The sequence below is a fragment of the Muntiacus reevesi genome, chromosome 15 (genome assembly GCF_963930625.1).
Source record: "Muntiacus reevesi chromosome 15, mMunRee1.1, whole genome shotgun sequence".
Classification (NCBI taxonomy): Eukaryota; Metazoa; Chordata; class Mammalia; order Artiodactyla; family Cervidae; genus Muntiacus; species Muntiacus reevesi.
The window spans coordinates 64,560,862-64,575,359 of NC_089263.1; the positions used below are offsets into that span (position 1 = coordinate 64,560,862).

The window sequence follows — 14,498 nt, forward strand, 5'->3', positions numbered from 1 at the left end:
CTCCCATATCATATTCCTGCCAGCAACGTATGACTGTTCCCTTTTCTCCACATCCTTGCCTGCACTTGATTGTGAGTTTTTTGTTGTAGTTAATCTCGTGGCCTTACAGTGCAATTCATTCTGTCAGTCGTCTCCAACTCTTTGTGACCCCATGGACTGTAGCATACCAGGCTTCCCTGTCTATTACCAACTCCCAGAGCGTGCTCAAACTCATGTCCATCAAGTTGGTGATGCCATCCAACCATCTCATCCTCTATCGTCCCCTTCTCCTCCTGCCTTCAATCTTTCCCAGCTCAGGGTCTTTTCCAACGAGTCAGTTCTTCGCATCAGATATTGGAGCTTCAGTATCAGTTCTTCTATGGAATGTTCAGGATTAATTTCCTTTAGGATTGACTGGTTTGATTTCTTTGCAGTCCAAGGGACTCTCAAGAGTCTTCTCCAACACCACAGTTCAAAAGCATCAATTATTGGGCACTCAGCTTTCTTTATGGTCCAACTCACGTCCATTCATGACTACTGGAAGAACCATAGCTTTGACAAGGTAGACCTTGGTCAGCAGTGTCTCTGCTTTTTAGTGTACTGTCTAGGTTGATCATAACTTTTCTTTCAAGGAGCAACGTCTTTTAATTACGTGGCTACAGTCACCATCTGCAGTAATTTTGGAACCCAAAAAAATAAAGTTGGTCACTGTTTCCGTTGTTTCCCCATCTATTTGCCATGAAGTGATGGGACCCAATGCCACGATCTTTGTTTTTGAATGCTGAGCTTTAAGCCAGCTTTTTCACCTTCATCAAGAGGCTCTTTGTTCCTGATTGCTTTCTGCCATAAGGGTGGTTATCTTCTGCATATCTGAGGTTATTGATATTTCAGACCTTTCGCCTGTTTTTTAATTGGGTTGATTGTCATCTTATTACTGAGTTGTAGACATTCTTTCTAAATCCTTGCTGAAAGTCTCTTGTGAATATGTAATTTGCAGATACTTTCCCCATCATGTAGTTTGTCTTTTCATTTTCATTTTCATGTTCTGAAGAACACACAGATTTAACTTTGATGATATCTACTTCATCTTTGGTGTGGTGTATGCTTTTGGTGTTATATCCAAGGTCATAAAAGTTTTCTCCTGTTTCCCTCTCTTATACTTGTGCTCAGTTGCTCAGTCGTGTCCAGCTGTGTGTGACCTCAGGGACAGGCTTCTTTGTCCGTGGAATTTTCCAGGCAAGACAACTGCAGTGGGTTGCCATTTCCTTCTCCGGGGCATCTTCCTGACCCAGGGGTTGAGCCTGTGTCTCTTGTGTCTCCTGCATTAGCAGGCAGTTCTTTACCGCTGCACCACCTTCTTGTATTTGGGTTTTTGATCCATTTTGAGATGATATTTGAATGTGAGATGACATGGAAGAGTCTTTGAAGTTTGTTTTCTCACATATGAACATCGAGTTGTTATATGTTATAGAATCATAACATCATATTATATGTTATAACATTTGCTGAAGAACTTTCTTTTCCCTCATTAAATTAACTTGGGACCTGTCAAAAATAAATTGGCCATTTTAGGTTTATTTATGAACTTCCTATTTTGTTCCCTTGACTTATGTCTGTCTTTAATAGTAATTCCTGAAATTGAAGTGTCGGTGCTTGTATTTTGTTTTTGTTTTTTTTTCAGTGTTGCTTTTACTTTTCTAGATCCTTCTCCTCTCCATGTAAGATTTAGGACCGGCTTGTCAGTGTCTGCAGTGAACCCTGCAGGGGTCGTGCTGGGGATTGTGTTGAGTCTGCAGATGAGCGTGAGGAGGGTCGCCATCTTGGCAGTGTTGAGCCGCTGGGCCCACCCGGATGGGACGTCCGTTAGACCCTCAGCTCCACTGATGAGTGTGAGGAGGGTCGCCATCTTGGCAGTGTTGAGCTGCTGGGCCCACCCGGATGGGACGTCCGTGAGACCCTCAGCTCCACTGATGAGTGTGAGGAGGGTCGCCATCTTGGCAGTGTTGAGCCGCTGGGCCCACCCGGATGGGACGTCCGTTAGACCCTCAGCTTCAGTGATGAGCGTGAGGGGAGTCGCCATCTTGGCAGTGTTGAGCCGCTGGCCCACCCGGATGGGACGTCCGTGAGACCCTCAGCTCCACTGATGAGTGTGAGGAGGGTCGCCATCTTGGCAGTGTTGAGCTGCTGGGCCCACCCGGATGGGACGTCCGTGAGACCCTCAGCTTCAGTGATGAGCGTGAGGGGAGTCGCCATCTTGGCAGTGTTGAGCCGCTGGGCCCACCCGGATGGGACGTCCGTGAGACCCTCAGCTTCACTGATGAGCGTGAGGGGAGTCGCCATCTTGGCAGTGTTGAGCCGCTGGCCCACCCGGATGGGACGTCCGTGAGACCCTCAGCTTCAGTGATGAGCGTGAGGGGAGTCGCATCTTGGCAGTGTTGAGCCGCTGGCCCACCCGGATGGGACGTCCGTGAGACCCTCAGCTTCAGTGATGAGCGTGAGGAGGGTCGCCATCTTGGCAGTGTTGAGCCGCTGGGCCCACCCGGATGGGACGTCCGTGAGACCCTCAGCCTCACTTAGCGCTTCTATGGCTTTTAGTGTGCAGGGCTTGCACTTTTTAAAATTATTTCTAAATATTTTTGTCTTTTTGGTGATATTGTGAGTTTAAATAATTTTCTTTATTTTTGCATTATTCATTGCTACAAATGAACAATTGATTTTTATACAGTGTTCTTTTATCCTGTGACCTTATTAAATAGTTAGTTCTAGTAGTTCTTGTAGATTCTTTAGGGTTTCCTACATACGGGATTGTATCTATGAGTAAAGACAGTTTTACTTCTTCCTTTCCAGTCTGTATGCTCTTAATTTTTTTCTGTTTTATTTGCTGGCTAGAACCCTCAGTATGTTGTAAAACAGAGGTGATGAGCGCACATGCCCTTGCCTCGGTCCCAGTTTCAGGAAGAAGCCTTGTCATTCGTTGAGCGTGGTGCTAGCTGTAGGCTTTCTGTAGAGGCGCTCTGTCAGGTTGAAGGAGTTCCTTTCTGTTCCCAGTTTGCTGGCAGCTTTTATCGGGGGACAGTGTCACATTGTGCCAGTGCCTTTTTTGTGTCTGTGAGAAAACTGTGTTTTTTAAAGTTTATATAGTGTATTATATTAATTGCCTTTTGGGTGTTATAACTAGGTATGCATTCTTGGGATGAATTCCACATAGTGTGTAATTCTTTTGATAACTCGTTTGCTGTTTCTATTGTTAGGGTTTTCCCTCTGTGTTTATGAGGATCACTCACTGGTCTGAAGTTTCCTGTGATTTCTTTGTTGGATTTGGTATCAGAGTGGCACTGGCTTCACAGAACGAGTTAGGAAGTGTTTCCTGACACTGTTTTCAGAAAGAGTTTGTATAGGATTGATATTATCTCTTTAAATATTTGATAGAGTTTACCAATGAAATATCTGAACTTGGACTTCTCTTGATGGGGAGATTTTTAATGACTACTTCAATTTCTTGTGTTTTAGGTTGATTCAGATTTTCTACTTCTTTTTAAGTCAGTTTTGATCATTTGTGTCCTAAGAATTTTGTTCAGTTCATCTAAATGAACTGGTTGGCATGCAGTTGTTCAGAATCTTCTCCAGGAGCCCTTTTCTCTGCGCAGTTGGCAATCACATCCCCCTTTCTTGCTTTGGTTTTTTGTGTGTATCTTCTCTCTTTTTTCTTGGTTAGCTTATCTAAAGTTTATCAATTCTATTGATCTCTTCAAAGAACTAACTTTTGGTTTCGTTTATTTTCCCCCCTAATGTTTATCTTTTCTGTTTCATTGATGTTTACTCTCATCGTAATTATTCCCTTGCTTCTGGTTGCTTTGGGCCTAACTTGCTCTTTTTCCAATTTCGTAACTTAGAAGCTTTGATTATTATTTTGAGAACTTCTTTTCTGTTACATTTAAACCTGTAAAATTCCCTCCATTACTGTTTTTGCTGCATCCTGTACTTTTTGATCAGTTGTATTTTAATTTTAATTCTTTTAAAAGTATTCTCTAGTTTCCTTTGTGATTTTTTTCTTTGCATTATTTAGAAGCATACTGTTTAATTTTCAAATATTTTTTGAGATTTTCCAAATATTTTAAGTTGTTAATATATAATGTAGTTCTGTTGTAGGTCTTATACTGAAATGAATGACTTCAGTCTTTCATAATTTCTTTTAAAATGTATTGAGACTTGCTTTATGGCCTGGCACACAGTCTTTCCTGGAAAGTGTTCCGTGTTCACTTGAGAAGAATATATGCATTGTTGAGTGGGGTTCTCTGTAGATGCTGGGTGGGTCAATGGTGGGTGGTGTTCTAGGATTCAGTATGCTTGCTGATTTTCTTTCTAGTTTTATGAAAATCAAAACTGGGATATTAAAATTTCTAATTATTGAAGGAGAAGTATTTCTCTTCTCAACTCTGTCAGTTTTCCTTTATGTCTTTTGGGACTCTATTAGAGTTGTTTACATTTATAATTGTTGTATCTTCCTGAGGTATTAGCTCTTTTTATCATTATGAAATTTCTATTCTGAGAATAATTCTTGTTTAAAAGTCTATTTTGCCTGATACAGCTATTCTCCTTGGTTTCGTTAGTGTTTTCATGACATATCTTTTCCTGTCCTTTTACTTATAACCTACTTGCATCTTTGAATTTTTAGAAACTTTCTTTCTGCCCTACTCCTGCTCTCTCCTTGGGGACTGCCATCGCACGTGTGTTTGTGTACAGCTGACGTTGTCCCGCTGGTCTCGGAGGCTCTGAGCGTACTTCTGTGTCCTCCTCCTGCCAGTTGTTCAGTTAGGTGACGTCTGTTGCTCTGTCCTTAAGTTCACTGACTCTGCTTCCGTCTCACTCCTACGGATTCTGGTCTCCTGTAAGGACTTCTTCATTTCCGTTATTGTACCTTTCAATTCTAAAATTTCTCTTTGGTTCTTGTGTATAGTTTTAAACTTTTAGTGAGATTACCTTTGAGTCATTATCATCATGTTTTCCTCTGTTTCTTTAAACATGGTTTGCTTTAATTCTTTGTATATGCTTGCAGTGGCCTCTTTGAAGTCTTAACCTGCTAAACCCACATCTGAGCCCACTCCATCAGCTTCTGTTGCCTGCTCTCTGTTTTATTCCTGAGTATGGGTCACACATTCCTGTTTCTCACATATTTTGCTAAAAATTAAGTATTTTAGGTAATGTAGTATATATGTAGGATTTTGATTATTCCCTGCAGAATTCTGCAGAATGGGTTTCCCTACCATGTTGTAAGGTCACTGATACTTGTGTTTTGTTTTTTTTTTAAATTCTCCTTTTATTTTTCAGCCTGGCTTGTTAGGGGTTGTCCTTGCGTCTGCATTGCTTAGTGCTCAGCCTTTGATGAATCAGAAGTTGTGCCTGGACCCCTGAATCATTAAGGTTTCTGCCCTGTGCTGGTGGGTCTGTGTGTGGATTGGCAGTACCTCTAGAGTTCAGGCAGTGTTAAACTCTTCTCTGCCTTGTATTTTTTCCCAGGGCCTGTGGCAGGCTTGGGGCCTTCGTCGGGCTCCTCTGCACCTGTATGTGCAGCTTCTCCATCACCTAGGGGTCGTCTGGGAGCCCTGCTGGCCTCTGCTACCCTCGGGTATTTCCGGGGAGTCTGCTGGTCTGCGCTGGCCCCAAGCAGGACCAAGGCCAAAGGCTCACAGAGTTGGGGCTTTCTCTGTTTATTTCCTCCTGCGCTCGTCTGACAGTGCTGCCAGGCGTGAGGCTTCACCCTCTGCTTCAGACCAAGTGAAGTCAGTCTGGCCATGAGGAAGCCTGTTCTCACGGCCAGCTCCCCTGGAACTCTGGAGCACCAGATCGAGCTGCTGGGGTGGGTGTGAGTGTGGCTGGGAGCAGGGTGAACTGCCAGGGTGGGCATGAGGGTGGGTGGGAGCAACCCCAGGCTCGAACGCCGCAGACTCCACTCTTGCTGCCTGGAGTTCAGCAGTTTTTCTTGAATGAATGGTTCTTAACTTCTTTGCTTTTGGTTAACATCCAGAGTCTTCAGATGTGTTCCTTGAACAATCGTGTTTAGTTTTATAGTTGTTGGGGAGGAAGCAGGTGCAAGAAGATTTGCAAACCTCTTTATTCTCTTATTGCTAGAATTCTCTATCTCAGCCTTTTGACATTTCCAGCTTGTCACAGCTGCTTAAGAGTGAATGGTATTCACGCTCCTGTCACATTTCCCAGAACTTGACTCAGTGACGCAGAGATATTGGGTGACGGAGCGGCTGCGCTCCAGGGGGACAGTGCACAACGGTCAGTCTCGGAGGCCGTGCCGCTCCATCCCCGCTTCTGGGTGCGTGAAAGTGAGAGTCAGTCACTCAGTTGTGTCTGGCTCCTTGCGACCCCATGGAATTCTCCAGGCCAGAATACTGCGGTGGGCAGCCTTGCCCTTCTCCAGGGGATCTTCCCGACCCAGGAATTGAGCCGGGGTCTCCTGCATTGCAGGCAGATTCTTTATCAACTGAACTATCAGGGAAACCCTTTTGAATGTATAGTGGATTAGAATATTCTCTGATCACACTTACATAAATTTTGACCTTTAAAAAAACTTACTGGAATTATACTTCTGAGAGAGAGTACATAGAATTTAAATCTCTTTTTAAATATCATAGTAGTGTTTTCAGTTACTAACATATAATTAAGATGACTTAAACTCTCCTTTTTAAAATTTTAGTCTGTTCTGCCAATTGAAACCAAGAGAGAAGGTTGTTCCCAAGTGGCATGAGAAGCCATACGAGTGGAATCAGGTAAGCGAGAAGCCTGAGGCCATGCGGGCTGCCTGCCCGCAGGAGGGCCTCAGGGTGGAGCAGGCGGGAGGGCAGGGGCGCCGGCGGGGTGGGCAGTGCCGTCAGTCATGTGGCGGGGCTGCAGGCGCCTGCCGCTGCTGCGTAGGGCATCGCCACTCAGTCACGTTGTCCGACTCTTTGCAAACCCATGAACCGTAGCCCTCCAGGCTCCTCTGTCCATGGAGTTTTCCCAGCAAGATACTGGAGTGGGTTGCCATTTCTCTTCCAGGGGTCTTCCTGACCCAGGGATTGAACTCGAGTCTCCTGCATTGACAGGAAGCCCTCTGGATAATATACCGTATGTGAAAAGTTAGACCCCAGGCTAATCATCCTTTACTTCTAGATAAAACAGGCTTGAATGTCTGGACGAACACTTAGGGTACATTTGTGGTTGTTTCAGTCTTCTCTGGTTGTCATAACGATATGCCACCCTCTGGGTAGGAACAGCAGCAGCAGTTTATTTTGTGACAGTGTTAGAGGCTGGACGTGGGTGCTGAGGGTCCTGGCGTGGCGGGGTTCTGCCGAGGGCTTTCCTCCCACTTGCAGACATCCAGCTTCTCACCGTGCCCTTGTGTGGCAGAGAGTGGGCGGCATGCTCTCTGGGGTCTCTTCCTGCAAGGGCACTGATCCATCGTGAGAGCCTCCCCCTCACCTTGTCTAACCCGACTACTGCCCAAGGCCTGCCTCTTAACACTGTTACACTGCGGGTCTGGACGACACGGTTCGGCCCACAGCACTTGTGAAGTGTGGCGGGGCCCACACTGGGCACCATGACATTTCCTGTCCATGAGATTTAGAGAAGAGAATAAAATGTGATTTCAGGAAAGGAGCCCAGGGAGGAATTTTAAGCTCTAATCCTAGAGCCAAGAGAAAAGAAGAGACATCAAAGGCAAACAAGAAAGGGGAAGATATGCCTGACTGACTGCAGAGTTCCAGGGAGTAGCAAGGAGAGCTAAGGAAGCCTTCTTAAGGGAACAATGCAAGGAAATAGAGGAAAACAACACAATGGGAAGGACTAGAGATCTCGTCAGGAGAATTCGAGATATGAAGGGAGCATCTCAAGCAAAGATGGACTCAATGAAGGACAGAAATGGTATGGACCTAACAGAAGCAGAAGATACTAAGAAGAGGTAGCAGGAATACACAGAAGATCTGTACAAAAAAGATCTTAATGACCATGATGGTGTGATCACTCACCTAGAGCCAGACATCCTGGAATGTGAGCCTTAGGAAGCATCACTATAAACAAAGTGGAGGTGATGGAATTCCAGTTGAGCTATTTCAAATCCTAAAAGATGATGCTGTGAAAGTGCTGTACTCAATATGTCAGCAAATTTGGAAAACTCAGCAGTGGCCACAGGACTGGAAAGGGTCAGTTTTCATTCCAATCCCAAAGAAAGGCAATGCCAAAGAATGCTCAGACTGCCCCACAATTGCATTCATCTCACACGCTAGCAAAGTAATGTTCAAAATTCTCCAACTAGGCTTTAGCAGTATGTGAACCGAGAACTTCCACATGCACAAGCTAGATTTAGAAAAGGCAGAGGAACCAGAGATCAAATTGCCAACATCTGTTGGATCATAGAAAAAGGGGAATTCCAGAAAACATCTACTTCTTCATTGACTACACTAAAGCCTTTGACTGTGTGAAGTGTAAGTCACTCAGTCATGTCTGACTCTTTGCAACCCCATGGACTATACAGTCCATGGAATTCTCCAGGCCAGAATACTGGAATGGGTAGCCTTTCCCTTCTCCAGGAGATCTTCCCAACCCAGGGGTCAAACCCAGGTTCTTTACCAGCTGAGCCACAAGGGAAGCCCTTTGACTTCACAACAAACTATGAAAAATTCTTAAAGAGATGGGAATACCAGATCACCTTATCTGTCCCCTGAGAAACCTATATGCAGGTTAAGAAGCAACAGTTAGAACTGGACATGGAACAACGGACTTGTTCCAGATTGGGTAAGGAGTCCATCAAAGCTGTATATTGTCACCCTGCTTAATTAACTCACATGCAGAATCCATCATGTGAAATGCTAGGATGGGTAAAGCACAAGCTGGAATCAAGATTGTTGAGAGAAATAACAACCTCAGATATGCAAATAACACCTTATGGCAGAAGGCAAAGAAGAACTAAAGAGCCTTTTGATGAAAGTGAAAGAGGAGAGTGAAAAGTCTGATTTAAAACTCAACATTCAGAAAACTAAGATCATGGTATCTGGTCCAAACACTTCATGGCAGATAGATGGAGGAAAAGTGGAAACAGTGAGAGACTTTATTTTCTTGGACTCCAAAGTCATTGCAGACAGTGACTGCAACCACAAAATTAAAAGATGCTTGCTCCTTGGAAGAAAAGCTATGACAAACCTAGACAGCATATTAAAAAGCAGAGATACCACTTTGTCAGCAAAGGTCCATCTAGTCAAAGCTGTGGTTTTTCTAGTAGTTATGTATGGATGTGAGACTTAGGTAAGCACTCAGACTTCTTTAAGTCTGAGTCCTAAAGAGTTGATGCTTTTGAATTGTGCTAGAGAAGATAGTTGGACAGCAAGGAGATCAAACCAGTCAATCCTAAAGGAAATCAACCCTGAATATTTATTGGAAGGACTGATGCTGAACCTCTAATACTGTGGCCACTTGATTTGAAGAGCTGAGTCACTGAAAAAGACCCTGATGCTGGAAATGATTGAGGGCAGGAGAGAAGGGGACAGCAGAGGATGAGATGGTTGGATGGCGTTGCTGACTTAATGGATGTGACTTTGAGCAAACTCCGAGAAATAGTGGAGGACAGAGGAGCCTGTGTGCTGCAGTCCACGGGGTCGCAAAGAATCGGGCATGACTTAGTGATTGAAGAGCAATAGTCCTAGAGCCAAGGCTGTCTTTATAGGTAAACCAGCTGGGGCGCCGGCTCCTCATCCCTTTGGCGGGAAGTGAGACGCTGCCCCTGGAGGCGGTGTTTTCTTCTCCAGGTCTGACGGTTGCTTCTGCTGCAGCGTTCCTGCTGTCCGTGTGCCCCACGACGGGGTTGCCCTGTTAGAACACTGGAGCCGCTCTGTCACCCGCACGAGCTCTGCCCGCGGGGAGGGATGTGGCGGGCGCGCCGGCCACCTCTGCCACAGCCTCTGTGGGGGTATGAAGCTAGAAGCAGGACTTAGTTAGGAAGCTGTTCAGAAAACTACACGTTATGCTCTGATGCCTCTGTGAAGTTGCTGTTCATGTTTATATAATAGAATGTGAGGGAGATTTCTGAGTAAAGGTTACTGTATTATTAAGACGAATTGAAAGATGGGTGTTGTGAGAGTAGAGAAGCATTCTATCAATATTCTTGGGAAACTGAAGCGTGCTTCCTGCACTGTCTGTACACACACATGAGGTCTGTGTATGTGCATTACTTTGTGTCTAGAAAAGCGCTGTTGCAGAGCCTGACTGGCCCTCTTGCCCCGACAGGTCGATCCGAAGCTGGTGATGGAGCAGGCAGACCGGGAGAGCAGCAGGGGCAAGAACACCTTCCTGTACCAGCTCCACAAGCTGATCGTGCTCAGCTCCTAGAGGGCCGGCCCGGCCCCCACGGCGCCCCACCCCTGCGAGCCCTGCTGTGCCCCGCTGCAGGGCCACTCCTTCCGGGCGCGCGCCTCCTGGGCGGGGCTGGCGGGTGGTGCTTCTGTTCTCGTGGGAAGGGCTGGGAAAAGCCCGGTCTTCTCTAGAAACAGAAAATCACTGTATTAAACATTTTGGGAAAAATTGTTCTGAAGGAAGACTTCATTTGGAAAAAGGTTCTCTTTGCTCTCAGTTGTTAAAGTAAATATCCGTAGGTAGTGTTCGGTGTGAGGTTCTGGATCCAGCGTGTGTTCTGCCTTGTTGCCATGGTTTAAATGCCTGGGCCCGGGGGAGACCAGTGCTCCCAGCTGATCACAAGGGGAAAGCTGGGTGTTTTTTCCCAAAACCGTGTGACCTTTTCTAACTTTTTTCCATGAGGGGAAATATCTAATTTTGGTAAAAATACTTCCATTTTGTATATTGCAGGTTTTTCCTTAAGTTACAATTCTTACTCCACATTTTGGAAATGAGAGAGATCACCTGGTTACTAGCATATCTGTGTTAAAACAATAAAAGTATTAGACTGAGTTTGTTTCTGACAGTTTTTAGTCAGAGGAGATTAAAATATATTTTGTTCTTTAAAAAAAAATCCAGATTTCTAAAACTGATAAAGGGGTGTTCAGTTCAGTCGCTCAGTCATGTCTGACTCTTTGCGACCCCATGGACCGCAGCACGCCAGGCCTCCCTGTCCATCACCATCTCCTGGAGCTTGCTCACATTCATGTCCATCGAGTCGGTGATGCCATCCAACCATCTCATCCTCTGTCGTCCCCTTCTCCTCCTGCCCTCAATCTTTCCCAGCATCAGGGTCTTTTCCAATGAGTCAACTCTTCACATGAGGTGGCCAAAGTATTGGAGCTTCAGCCTCAGCATCAGTCCTTCCAGTGAACACCCAGGACTGATCTCCTTTAGGATGGACTGGTTGGATTTCCTTGCAGTCCAAGGGACTCTCAAGAGTCTTCTCCAACACCACAGTTCAAAAGCATCAATTCTTCGGCGCTCAGCTTTCTTTATAGTCCAACTCTCACATCCATACATGACCATAGCCTATGGAAAAACCATAGCCTTGACTAGACGGACCTTTGTTGACAAAGTAATGTCTCTGCTCTTTAATATGCTGTCTAGCTTGGTCCTAACTTTTCCTCCAAGGAGCAAGCGTCTTTTAATTTCATGGCTGCAGTCACCATCTGCAGTGATTTTGGAGCCCCCAAAATAAAGTCTGTCACAGTTTACATTGTTTCCCCATCAGTTTCCATAACCTTTATGAGATGGTTTCAGCAGCAAGGCAGAGCCACTGTAAATGCAGCAGCCAGCGAGATGAGTTAGCTCCACACAGGTGTGACCAGCTGGAGGGAAGGTCTGGCCGGCCAGTGGGCGGGCAGGAGAAGCGGTCCTCCTGCGTGGGGCGCCAAGGGACAGCTTGCGGCGGTGAGAAAACACGAGAAGCGCTCGGTTTGGTCCGCCGGTGGGGCTGTGCCCAGGAGCTCATGCGGGGGACTCGGACACCACTCCGCCTCGGCGCGGGGAGGGCTTCTGTAAACTGGGGCCCGGCCCGGCGCTGCCCTGGGCCTCCGCGGGTCAGCCGGGCCAGCAGCCGGGGATGCTGCGGACGCGCGTGTGCCGGCCGCGCGGCCTGTCTGTCTCGGCCGTCTGGGCGCGTCACCCCCCGTCCCCGGCGTCCAGTCTAGCTCGGCTGCGGCGGGGCAGCTCTGAGCGAAAGCACCCCCTGCAGGTTTCCGGGGAGCGCGCTTCCCGCCGGCAGCACGCCGGCTTCCTCAGCTGTAAGGGTCAGGCCTCACCTCCGCGGAGGGAGGTCTCAGCTGCCCGCTGTTTGCTCTCCGCGCCGCCCGCCGCCCGGTGGGGGTGGCCGGCCGGGCTCCGAGGGAGCCGGCGCGCGGGGCGGGCCTGGGCTGCAGGGCGCTTCCTGCTTTTGTGTTTTAAAAAAAAAGGAGCGGGGGGATTTCCCTGGCGGTCCAGTGGTGAAGAATGTGCTCCCAACGCAGGGGGCCTGGGTTGGACCCCCGGGCAGGGAACTAAGGTCCTGCAATTCACAACCGAGACCCAGTGCAGCCACATAAATAAAAAAAAATCCAGTTTTTTTATTTCTGTGATTCTGGCCCTCAAAGAAAACAGTTCTAACTCTTGACCTGTTTTTTTTTCTGCAATTGCCTCTATCTTAGTAAGTATTTTATGGACTAAATTATGCTTCTGCATCATTTCACCTTAGTGGTTAACTGCTCGCTGCTGTAACAGGTGGAGGTGGGGCTCTTCCCACCCTTCTGCACCCTGTTTTCCCAGCCCAACCCAGGCATCCGTGTTGCTGGTTGATCAGTCGTTGGTCTTCAGCACGTTAACTTTGTCCCTGCTGTTTTCTCAAAGACCAGGTAGTGTATCTGATCGCCTGTCTTGCCGTTTAACTTTGATTTAGAAGGTAATTGCCGTGCTTTTCGTGTGAATAATTCTCTACTGACATTTTAAAACAGTTTTTATGTTCTTAGTCATACATATCCCTGGTGTGAGATGAAGGGGTGTTAGAGGGTAGGTAGGAAGAGTCCGCCTTCTCCCCACCAGCACCCAGCTGTCCCCAGAGGCGGCCGCGGCCTCTGTCTGCAACGTCCTCCTGTGGGAGTTTGTCAAGCACGTGCTGTTGCTCCGGGACTTTGACGACCTCCCAGAGCTGACCGTGGGGAGTGGAGGCAGGAGGCACAGCCAGGCCGGCAGCGGTGAGAGCCCACGGGGCGGGTGAGGGGCGCGGAGCGGGCCGAGGCGGGCTGCTCTCCCGGGAAGGGGCCGGCCCGGTGGTCCGAGTCCTGGGCACGGGGGCCATGAGGGGTCTGTGCTGCTCGGCAGCTCTGCAGCCATCGCTCAGAAGTAATCACAGGTGATGCTTCGATGAATCAGCGAGGCTGGGTTCCAGCAAAGCTTTATTATATGAACCAGTGTCAGACTGTGGGTTGTGGTTTGCTGACCTGGTGATGGAGGGCGGGTGCAGGGAAATGACAGCCTCAGGGAAAGCTTCATAGCTAGGGGATGGCAGATAGAGATCTGACCTGAGGCTGTGTGGGGAGGAGGAATTCCGGGCAGAGGAGATGAGGGAGCACAGGCACGGAGTATTTGGAGAGCGAGCTGGGAGGCGGGGCAAGGATGCTTAGGAGCAGAGGCCACGGGCGAGTTCGCCTTTCATTCTGCGTGGGGTGGGGGCTCTCAGAGGGGCTTGGGCACTGACGTCACACCTGAGCTGACTCTTGAGAACGACCATCCTGGCTGCTGCACGGGGCAGGCCACTGCAGGAAAGGACTCTCACCCAGGGAGAGACACCGGTCCTGAGAGCAGGTGGCCAGCCGGGGGCGTGTGTGCCGAAGCGCAAAGGTCACAAGGAAGGGGGTTGGATTCCAAAAATCAGAGGAGGAGAGTTCTCCGGACTCCACTGTGTGGGGATGAATGATGGCTGCAGAGTCTGTGTCCACACCTTAACCCCTGGGGCCTCTGTCTTGTGACCTTATCTGGAGAGAGAGTCTTTGCAGGTCTGATGAAGGATCTCGAGATGAGAAGTCAGACCTGGATTGAGGGTAGGCTCTGAAGCCAGTAACCAGCATCCTTTTAGGAGTCACCAGAGGACACAGAAGAAAGAGACCGTGTGAAGACGGCGGGGCAGACAGCAGACAAGGCGTACGCTGAGCCCCCAGAGACTGGGGGTGGCGGGGACCCTCCCTGAGAGCTTCAGGTGGGGTGAAGTCCTGCCGGCCCCCTGATCCCAGACTCCTGGCCTCCAGAAGCGGAGGCCATCCATTTCTGCCGTGCCAAGCCCCCCCAAACCCCCCTGTTTGTGATAACTTGTTGCAGCAGCCACAGAGGGCTAATCCAGACACACCGTCTGCTCCCTTCCAGAGGCTGTTTCTCTGTGCATGCAGGCCCCGGGTCAGTTCTCACACCTGGCTGTGTGCTGCATACTCTCATCTGTGCCTTAATTTTTTCGCTGCATTTTTATTGTGGATCATATTTCTAGATCACTACATAAAGAGTTATCTCATGCTTCTTAACTGCTTTGTGGTATAGAATTTTGTTGATTTTTCATAATTGACTACCTTTCCACACCAGGTATT

General features: G+C 47.8%; 1 protein-coding gene across 1 annotated transcript in view; it reads left to right on the forward strand.

The window, feature by feature from the left end:
• The window catches only part of TDRD9 (tudor domain containing 9), a 108,719-nt gene extending 98,372 nt beyond the window's left edge, over positions 1-10,347 (forward strand). The window contains exons 38-39 of the mRNA XM_065906084.1: positions 6,686-6,758; positions 10,246-10,347. Of these exons, the coding sequence (XP_065762156.1) occupies positions 6,686-6,758; positions 10,246-10,347 (175 nt within the window). The remainder of the gene's footprint in view (positions 1-6,685; positions 6,759-10,245) is intronic.
• Positions 10,348-14,498: the final 4,151 nt, after the last annotated feature.